Raw genomic sequence first — 10,134 nt, forward strand, 5'->3', positions numbered from 1 at the left:
GGGGACAGCTGTGATGAGTCCTTGGTGGCAAAAATCACAGCTCAAACAGTTTTCCCACAGGTCTATGGACAAAAGACAGGCCCAGATGCAAGACTCAGCTATGTGGTGTTATTTCCAGTTCTCTGCACTCTTTGGACTCCTTTCCATCTTCCTCCAAGGCATTTTCAGAGGTAGAAGCATCGGCTGTTTGGAGGGGCTCTGGGCACACAGGGGAGCCAACCCCTGGGACTGCTCTGAGGCATTGAGCCTGGGGTAAAAAGTAGTTTTCACACCAGAGAGCACTTGGAATCAGAAGCGATAGCTCTCCTGGGAGGAGAAGGCTTCTTCATGCAGAATTACACCCAGCAGGATTGGGCTGAGGAGCCCACAGGAAGGAGCCTTCTCTGAAAAGGACAGTAAAGGGCCAGTGGTTGTCATGACTCCAGGCTTGGTCCTAAAAGCAAAGCAAGATGTGCCAGCTTGTTATGTGCTGGGCCAAAAGTATCTATGCTCTTACTGGGCAGTTCACAGAAGGAAAAAGCAGTCCCCTTGAGCTGAAATTGGAAGAGACGGGCCAAAGAGACATCTTGCTGGCTGAGCCATGGGAGGGAGGGGGGGATGCTCGGTCACCCTCTCCACACTACCCCAGAACCCTCGATGAGTTTCATAAAATATCCTGTTCTGACCTGCAGCTGGAGTGAGAGGAAGTAAATCCCGTGGGAGAAAAGCAGGGTCACGTCAGGGCTTGGTGTCCCCACAGGGGCCCAGGAATAACCAGGAGCTCCTGAGACGGCAGGGAAACCCGAAGGGCCGAGGCTGATGCCCCCAGCTCAGCTCCCCCCCATGAAGAAGCAGCCCCGTCCTGGTTGTGGGGTTTAAGGATGCCCTGAGCAGCTGCCCGCCCACTGGGATACGGATTGAGGCAGGCAGAAAGGCAGGCGCAGGCTGGCAACAGGAGAAAGGGTTGGCTTTGGAGGGTTTGGGGAGGGTATGGGGGGGGTGCTATGGTTTTTTCCCCAGATGGATCAAGGGGCTAAAGAGGGGCGGCTGCAGGAGGAGAGATGCTTGGAGGTTTAGCGCTGTCCAGGCCCGGCCAGACCCTGCAGATGAGCACCCATGGGGGTGAGCCTGCTCGCACTGGGGAGCTCCAGGTCCCCAGGAATCACCCTGTCTCACGGGGAAAACCCTCCCGCAGTCCCTAAAGCCCACCCACCCACCGCAGCAGCATTGGGGATGGCAATCGCCTTAGGGAAATTGGACCATACCAGGCCTGTCACTTGAGTCAACCCTTTCCTTAAAGACAAGAAGAAATTGAAAACACAAATGCTTTGGGGCATGTTTCCAGTGAGCACGGGGAGGCCGGAGCAGCAGCATCCACGGCAACATCTGTGACCCGGCTGCGCACGTGCTGGATGGACCGTGTTTGTGACCGGGCACGCACGCAGTGCCATGTCACAAACACCCTGGCCTGTATAAATGCCCCCACGCCACTGCCCCCGGCTCCGTGGTGTGTTTGCCACGGGCACTGGAGGACAAGGACGGTCTCCGACCAGAGCGAGGTCCCCAGGCCCAGCCAGCTGCTTCGTGGCAGCCACTTGCGGCCATGGAGCTGAGGTCGCGGCGCCGCAGGGTGTCAGAGTGCCCAACAGAGCGGTGTCCCCCAGCGCTGCCAGAGGAGCAGGCAAGACCCTCCTGCGCTCCTCCCAAGCGCAAAAGGAGATGTCCCGTCTCCAAGGAGAGAGGTGAGTGCAGAGCTTCCCCCCGGGCACCGGCCAGAGGGGATTTTGGCCGGTGCCCGGCTGTGCTGCCACAGGCCCCCGCAGCGTCCCAGGGTGCTCCGGCCTCTCCCCCATCCCCGCTCCCAGCATTACCCCCACCGGCTCCGCGGCGTGCTGCTGGGGGTGACGGTGCCTCTGTCCCCCGGCAGTGTGCGGGCTGTGCCGGCAGGACAACTTGTGATGCCGACATGGTTGGCCAGCTGTGCCAAAAGGGTGGGCTCTGCGTCCACGAGAACTGCCTGGTGAGTCCCTGGGGCTCGACACCCCCCAGTCCCCGACACCCTCCGGTCCCCAGCCCCGCACCGCCGGCAGCCCCTGGCACTCACCCTCTTTTCAAAACCCCCTTGCAGTACCACGCCAGCGGGCTGATGCAGAGAGGGGCCGACGAAGAGGGTTTCTACGGCTTCCTCTTCCCTGATATCCGCCAGGAGCTGAAGCGGGTGGCACAGAAAGTGAGGCCTTGTCCCCATGTGTCCCCACCGTGTCCCCACGCCCCGTGCCTGGCACTGCACACGCCAGCAGCCACCCACCCAGCCCCCAGCGCTGCTCTGGCAGCCGGCTGCAAGCAACCCCCAAGTCAGATCCCCCATGACGCAAAAAGGCCCGTTCCTGCGGCAGGGGGGGATCTGGAGGGTACGGGGGGCATCCTTATCTATCAGGGGCCCGGTGTCACCAGCCGGGCGGCCCCACAGAACGCGGCGGGGCTCCCTGGGGCCTGTGGCTCTGACACCGTTGTCCTTCCTGCCGTCCCCAGAGGTGCCACATCTGCCAGCTGCCGGGCGCCTCGGTCACCTGCCGGGCCCGGCGCTGCCGGGGCCGGCGCTGCTGCCGCATCTTCCACTTCCCCTGCGGCAGCAAGCGGGGCTGCGTCTCCCAGTTCTTCGGGCAGTTCAAGTGAGTATGGCTGCCCCGCGGGGTCGGGGCCGGGGCTGGTGCCGGGGCCGGGGCCGGGGTTGGGGCCGGGGCCGGGGTCGGTGCCGGGGCCGGGGCCGGGTCCCGGGCCCGGGGCCAAGCTGTCCCCTCCATCCTGCAGGTCTTTTTGCTGGAAGCACCGGCCGGTGCAGCGGGTGCGGGCGGTGCAGCAGGACCAGACCCTCTGCCTCATCTGCCAGGAGGGGGTGGCGGAGCGGCCCTGCTACGACACCCTGGTGTGTCCCGCCTGCGCCTGCGCCTGGTTCCACCGCGGCTGCATCCAGGTAGGTGGCATCGCCCCCGGCCCCTGGAGCGGTCCCCCCTGCTGTCACCCTGTTGTCGCGTCGCCCAGCTCCAGGGCGGTGAACCGGACCCCCGGCGCTGATGCTGATGCCACCTCTGCCCCAGGGACAGGCGCTGCGCTCCGGCATTCACTACTTTTGCTGCCCGCTGTGCCGCAACAGGGAGCAATTCCTGGAAGAGATGTTTCGCCTGGGCATCCGGATCCCTGACAGGTCAGTGCCCTCCCTCCCGCTGCCGCCTCCCCCTCCGCGATGCTCCAGCTGAGCCCTCCTGCCTGCGCGGGTGCCGCCGGGGTGTCCCCCACGGCCCCAGGGTGAGCGCTCCCCCGCTCCCGCAGGGATGCTGCCTGGGAGGAGGATGGGGCCTTTGCAGGCCATTACTTGCGGCACAGCTCCTGCGACGCCAACCAGTGCCTGTGCCCAGAGGGACGCGAGCATGTGGAGGTGAATGGGTGAGTGCCGGTGGCTGCGGTCCCCGCAGCCCCAGCGAGGAGATGGCGATGCCTTCGTCGTCTCCTCAGGGCAGGGATGGAGCTTCCCTGGGATATGGGCACGGCACGGCAGGGTGAGTGCCAGCAGCTCAGCCCCGGCTGCCGGCGGGAGCAGGGTGGATGTGGGCTCAGCACAGCGCCGGGGCTGGCACCCCACACACAGCTCGGGGGCCTTTGGTGACAGTGGGTCCTGTTGCTCCCCCAGGCCCTGGAGACTTCTACTCTGCACATCCTGTGCCTCACAAGGAACCCACCAGCTCTGCTCTGCCCTGGGGGAAGATGATGCCGTCTCCTGGGACTGCAGCGACTGCAGAGGCATGGACGCTGGAGAGGGGTGCAGCGGGGTGACAGAGTCCCCAGTGTCACCTGCCACCACAGCCACGCAGGACGTGGGGACATGGACAGGGCTGTGTTCTGGGGAGAGAGGGAGGGAGGAAGAGTGAGGTGGGCTTGCACAAGGTGCTCATCATCTCCCTCCCTTGACACCGGACCAGACTCCAGCCCCTCCAGTGCAGGGAACCTTGCGCAGCACCCTGCATCCCGACACTTCACCTGAGGTTGACTAGTCCAGGGCCCTCAAAAAAGACTTCCCAACACTCAACAGATGCCATCGGTGCATACGTACGGTCAGTCAGCCCTGCCCACAGCCACCAGGGTCCCTGTCCCGCGGGCTCTCATCGCATCCATCTACACCACCAGCAGCAGCTGCACCCAGCCAGGGGTGATGTAAGTACCTCTGAGGTGGGCTGGGCTCTCTGTCCGCAGAACAGCAAACCAGTGATGGTGCTGGGGCTGTTGCAAAGCAAATCCCTGCCTGGAACTTGCTGCGGTTGCTTCACAGCTCCCTGCATGGCATTGCCGCTGGGGCTCTGGACATGCAGCTTCATGCCCCAGCCCGGCTCATGGCTGGTGGCATCCCCGCAGAAGTGGCAGGATCAGTGTTGTGGGGGATTGAGCTCTGGCCAGTCTGCACTGGGCACCCAAATGGAATCTGAAAGTTACAGCCACATGGCCAGCTCTTCCCCTTCTGCGGTTTCCTTGCCTTCTCAAGCTCAGCAAAACTTGGGGATCATGACATAATTTCCCTGGTATGATGCACTCATTATCTTTCCTTGAAACACTGTGCCCACCCAGCAGCCAGGAATAAAAGGAGAGCATCAACACTGGGGCTGAGCATCGTGCAGTGAGCTTTGCAGACCCCAGCTCCAGCCCTGCTTGCGGATCCCTCGGCCCCCACAGCACCATGAAGGTCCCCACGGCTGCCCTCATCACTCTCTTCCTCGTGGCCTCCTGCTCCCTGTCCGAGGCACATCTTGGTGAGTCTGACATTGCCGCATCCTCCCCGGGGCTGGGGGTGCCATCGCTCCACGGGAGCTGCCGGGGCAGGCGGGGTGACCCATCCCTGTCAGCGGGGACCCTGGTGGCTGTGGGCAGGGCTGGCAGCAGGAGACCAGCGCCAGTGCTGGGACTCGGGCTGGGGGCCAGGGGTCTCCAGGGGGGCCATGGCCGGGGAATATGACATGAGACAGGGAATGGTAAATGTCAAATCTCTGGGGAACGCCAAGAGCTGTTGGGGCCAGAGCCTGTGTTATAACCAGGGGTCTCATGAAGGTTGTCTATCTGTCTCTCTGCCATCAGACGGCGTCCCCACATCCTGCTGCTTCAGCTACCAGCAACGCCCTGTCCCGCGGGCTCTCATCGCATCCATCTACACCACCAGCAGCAGCTGCACCCAGCCAGGGGTGATGTAAGTACCCACCGCTGCTGGGGGCGCGGGCTGCAACGGCAAGGGCTATGTCCCAAGGGTGGCTGGGAGGGGGACGGGGACACAGATACCCAAGGGTGCTGCAGGCAGGACCCAGCATAGGCACCCTGCTGCCCTGGCCGAGCGCATGAACATGGGTTTTCTCCTGGCAGCCTGGTCACCAAGAAGAAGAAGGAGCTGTGCGCAGACCCCCAGGTGCCCTGGGTGAAGGCACACCTCAAGCACTTCCAGCCTCAGAATAACTGACCGTTCCCTGTGGCCAACCACGATGGCCCCGCTGCTTCCCCTGGCGAGCCTGGTGCCCAGCCCCGGGCACACAAGACAGGACTTCAGCTGCAACCTTCTTCAGCAGGAAAATGTATTCTCTTTAACTTATTTAAGTTAAATTAAATATTTTTTACTAAGAAAAAGGAAAGTACAAAAATAATTTAAACTATATCAAAATAATTTAAACTAAACTAATTTAAACTATATAAATGTGTCTGTTAATGGAGTGTCAGAAGTCTTGATGCCTAAATAAACTGTTTGTGCTATCAACTCCTTTGGGTGTCTCTGCAGTCCCGGCTGGAGCCCTGACGCAGGAGAAGGGTCCCCCGGGGACCCACTTGCCCTCCCCACGCCCTGGGTTCCCCGCTCCTCCCCTCCCTGGCCAGGGCGGCCTGGGCCCCACAGCAGCTCCCACGGTGCTTCCCCCTCCCCAGCCCGTGTTAACCTCCACTGCCGCCCAGCACGGCCCCACGCTGTCGGGGGACACAAAATGGAAGTGCGTGCTAGGCCTTGGAGCAGGCCTCAGCCTGAACACAAGTACTCGGAGGCCTCGGCCAAGTCGACCCTGCGAAAGTAGAGTCAGTGTTTCTTCCTGGTAGTTAGAAGAGTGCTGTGCCTTGGTTTTAACATGGGCTTCGTTACGAGAAAAATGCTCACAAGCTTCGGCTGCTGCTGGGAGAGAAGGAAGCAAGAAGACTGCCAGTAGTACTGCGAGATTAGCGCGGAACACCTGCTGGTGTTCAGCTGGTAGGAGAGTGCTGTAACTTGGTGGGAAAGTACCGTAACGCACGAAAGGTATACAAGCAGCCAGCGTGCTGAAGTCGAGCGTCTCAGCATCACCCGTGATTTGAGTCCGTGCCTCAGTACGCCCCAGCACGCCGTGACACCAGCGTCTCCCCTGGGGCTGCCAGAGCCGGCTCCTCTTGGGGTAACGGGCCGGCGGCACCCGCAGTGCCAACACGAGGGTCGGGGCCACCGCGGAGGCTCAGCCCTGCGGTGCTCAGGCACATCAGCAAACCCACACGCCCAGTTCCAACTTTGCTTAGTGAGGAGATGCAGGTTTGTGGGACAGGGGCTGGGGCGGCAGGTGGGTGTCGGGGTGTCAATACCATAGGACATCACGCTCAGTATATAAACTGGATGAGCTGGCCGGGGGAGGAAGGATCTGGGTGGTGGGCAATTGTATTGTGCCTCACTCACCGTACCTATTCTTTTCTTAGCATTCCTAATATTGTTTCTTCTCTCCTTGTGTTGTCCCATTCATCTGTTCCTGTCTCAACCCATGGGGTTTTACCTTTTACTTCCCATTCTCCTTCCCATCCCACCGGGAGCAGAGCAGGGGGAGCAGTGACAGCTTGTTACCTTCTGGGCCATAAACATCTATGCCCTCACTGGGCAGTTCACAGAAGGAAAAAGCAGTCCCCTTGAGCTGAAATTGGAAGAGACGGGCCAAAGAGACATCTTGCTGGCTGAGCCATGGGAGGGGGGGGATGCTGGGTCTGACAGGCTCGAGGGGGACAGAAGTGAGACACCTGGTGGGACCCTTAAATAATCCTGCCTCCAGCGTGATTCAGTCCGATGTCCTGTGGTTGAAAGGAGCGAGGGGAAAGGGATACAAACTGACCCCAGATATCGTCTTGTGCCAGTAAATTCAAAAGGGAAATTCCAAAGAAAGAGGAAGTCAATAAAAAAAGCCTGAAAATTCGAAATAACGTTATAAAAATCTTTTGACTCAGCAGAGAGCCAGCGCAGGAAGCTCTGAGGGACTCGCAGGAGGTGTTCAGAGCCAGTGGTGCTGAGGAAAATGAAAAGAGAGAAATAGAAACCCCTGATGATCCCAACAGAGATTTGATGTGCTTAGGTTCTGCAGTGACGGTGACCGTGTTCCTGGAGATGTGGCGGCAAGGGCAGCGATCTGGGATGGGTAAAACCAGGGAATGTGAAGTGTAAAAGGTTGCAACTGCAAAACAAATTTCACTCCTGGGGAGCAGAAGCAGCAAGCAGTCAGCTTAGGAGGTGGGGGTGTCTGCAGAGCGAGAGCCTCTGCCTCAGCCCTGCTCCTTCAGGGCAGAGAAAGAGGAGCTGTTGGAGGTGGCAGCGTCCAAAAAGGCTGCTCTGGAGGAAATTGGTAAGAAGTGGTAGTATCCAGTGATTCTTGACTGAATGGGTGAGCTGAGCAGGCCAGAGGGGTTTCAGAGTGGAGCAGCTAATCTCATACCAGAACCCCACAACCGCTGAACCCACCTCCAGTCCTGGAGGGGACAAGTGAATCTGGCATTTGTCCTGGGAATAGGAGAGCAGGCAGTTGCCACCTGCCCGGGCTGATGGCGTTTGTACAGCCTTGTAGAACATTTGATTCCAAAACAACATCGTGGTTAGTGACACCTTTTAAAATAGGACTCTCAAATTCCTCTGTGAATAGGCCCTTGTAAAGACAAACCAGTTCAAACTGAGAAGGAAGATCACACCTCTGATCTGTCTGGCTTCTCGAGCATGCTGGTTGTGCGGTAGGACTGATACCCCTCTGAGTGATGGTTGTTTCTTATCTGTCCTGGAGCTGGGTCAGAAACCTGATAATTTAGCCACTGCCCTTATGGGCAGCTGTGATGTTGGGGACCTCCTGGCTTTGCAGTCCTGTCTTAGCATAGCCTGCTGTGTGACATGTGACTATACTGCCCCATCTGCTGCTAGATTTTATACCCAGAGCTATTTGTGGGAAGCAGTCTGTCAAAATTAGGTATGAGTGCTGTCATGTAAACCCAGGCTGACCTCCAAGTCAGCTGGCTGAATTTTGTACGGTAGGTGCTGTGAGTAAGAGCTGCCTCCTTAGTGGAGGAAGTGGTATGCTGGTTACTTACAGGATGCTCATTGTGGAACCACATTGTTCAGCCTTGTTTTCAAAATGCTGTCTCCTGCTGATACCAAAGACTAAATGTTTTTTCTCTCTGTGTCAGCTTCTTCGTCTCCTGCCTGGAAAAATCAGACTGACAGGACCCCACTACAACCATGTGGGGAGAGGCAGGGGAAGAATACCAGCTTCCCAAATGTAAATGCCTCAGCCCCCTTAGCCCTAAAACCCCTCCCTGCTGCACCACCTTCCTGCTCTCAGCACTGCAACAGCAGCAACCCCATCACAACTCCAACACGTCCCAGGGCTGTTCTCTCCCAGCCTCTGTGCTGCCGCGGAGCCAGGCATCTCCCCCAGCACTTTCCCCCATCATATCAGTAGCCAAAGCCAGTAGCTGGTGGAGCTGGACCCACAATATTTGTCACTGCAGGTTTGGTAAAAAGGATGTCTGGAAATCACAGGGTGGGGGTGCAGCAGCGTCTCTGCAGTGAGCTCAAGGGAGGGTGGCTCAGGACTGGCCAGCTGCGACCATGTCCCCAGCACAGGCTCCTCTGGGGATGCATCCTGGGCTGTGCTTAGTTCTGGGTACACTCTGTTAGTGTTTTACCACAAAAGACAGGCACCAGTTGTCTGCTATTCTTCAGCTGCTTTGGGAAGGAAACCTGAATTTGGTTTAAAAAATCACAAGAGATCTTTTGCACCAAGTAAAACTGACAAAAGCACTTTATCAGCCTATGGTTTGCATTTAAAACTAGCTGATATCTTTGCAGGTAGAGAATGAAACTGCCAGGTCCGACCTCTGTACCACTGAAGATCTGCAGGGGTGAGGGGGACCTTTGCTCTCTGGGCTGTCTCCATCAGAGCTGTCTGAGGCAAAAAGCTCAGAAGCTTTTTTATCACTCCTTGGCCAAGAGTATTCCCACCTGGAAGCTTGTGCATATCAAATCTTTACCTCCCAGGTCATTTTCCACCACAAAATGAGCTACTCATCACCCCTGGGAGGATTTTCTCACCCCTTCCCCACCTCTCACCCTCCACCCCCATTGCTAGCAACAGATAATCCCCCATAATTAGGGGCAAGCAAACCAGTGTGAGATATAGTGTACATAAAACACCCCCAAGCCCATTGGTGCTACTGTGGTCTGCAAATGTTCAGGCTGTCTCCTGTTCTCCTCTTGGTTATTGCCACTTCTCCACAGGTCTCCCTGTTTATTAATCAGCATTTCCTATTGCAGTTCCTTATTAACTGCCTCCAAGTCTGTATTTCGGCAGGAGCCGAGGCCACAGCCCTCACCTGAAGCTCCTGTGGCTCTCTGCAGCCTGGGGCTGTATTCCCAGCAGCAGCTGCCTGCATCAGTGCAGGGAAAAGCGGTAGAAACCTTGCAGAGCCCAAGGGCACAGGGGAGGCTCTCAGTGCCCAGGACAAGGGTCCCCAGAGGAAGGGACTGCCCCAGCCATAAGACCAAGGTCAGCAAGGAGCCTTTGAAGCCACGGTGGACCCTGATCTGCCAGGCTGAGCTGGCAGAGCATCCTCCCAGGGAGAGCAGGCAACAGAGGGAGCCCTGAGATGTCTGTGCACCAAGAGCTGGTGCCATAACCTGAACTGATCTTGTCCCTGCATCCTGGCAGGGCATCTGCCTGCGTGCTACCCAGGTGTGGAGGGATGGACGGGCTCCCAAATCCTTGTTGATGGGGCACATGGCAGCACAGCCCCAGGCAGAAGAGGGTGGCTGTCCCTGGGGATGGGGAGGAAAGGTGTAGGGGAGCGGAGATGGGTGCTGAGGGGTGGGTG

At 58.5% G+C, this 10,134-nt stretch overlaps 2 protein-coding genes across 2 annotated transcripts; both read left to right on the forward strand.

Moving 5' to 3' along the window:
* The first annotated feature begins 1,519 nt into the window (after positions 1-1,519).
* Positions 1,520-4,082, forward strand: LOC122153343 (PHD finger protein 7-like). The gene is given in 9 exon segments (XM_042791583.1): positions 1,520-1,721; positions 1,907-1,923; positions 1,925-1,999; positions 2,108-2,209; positions 2,512-2,651; positions 2,791-2,953; positions 3,078-3,184; positions 3,310-3,423; positions 3,720-4,082. Coding segments are annotated over 9 exon segments (948 nt in total). The 5' UTR covers positions 1,520-1,582; the 3' UTR covers positions 3,811-4,082.
* Positions 4,083-4,347: 265 nt separating this feature from the next.
* On the forward strand, positions 4,348-5,688 carry LOC122153344 (C-C motif chemokine 3-like). Its single transcript, XM_042791588.1, has 3 exons — positions 4,348-4,778; positions 5,101-5,209; positions 5,380-5,688. The coding sequence occupies exons 1-3, from the start codon at positions 4,706-4,708 to the stop codon at positions 5,471-5,473; spliced, it is 276 nt and encodes a 91-aa protein (XP_042647522.1). The 5' UTR covers positions 4,348-4,705; the 3' UTR covers positions 5,474-5,688.
* The last annotated feature ends 4,446 nt before the right edge of the window (positions 5,689-10,134 follow it).

Source organism: Tyto alba, unplaced genomic scaffold (genome assembly GCF_018691265.1).
Source record: "Tyto alba isolate M040663 unplaced genomic scaffold, T.alba_DEE_v4.0 Super-Scaffold_19, whole genome shotgun sequence".
Lineage (NCBI taxonomy): Eukaryota > Metazoa > Chordata > Aves > Strigiformes > Tytonidae > Tyto > Tyto alba.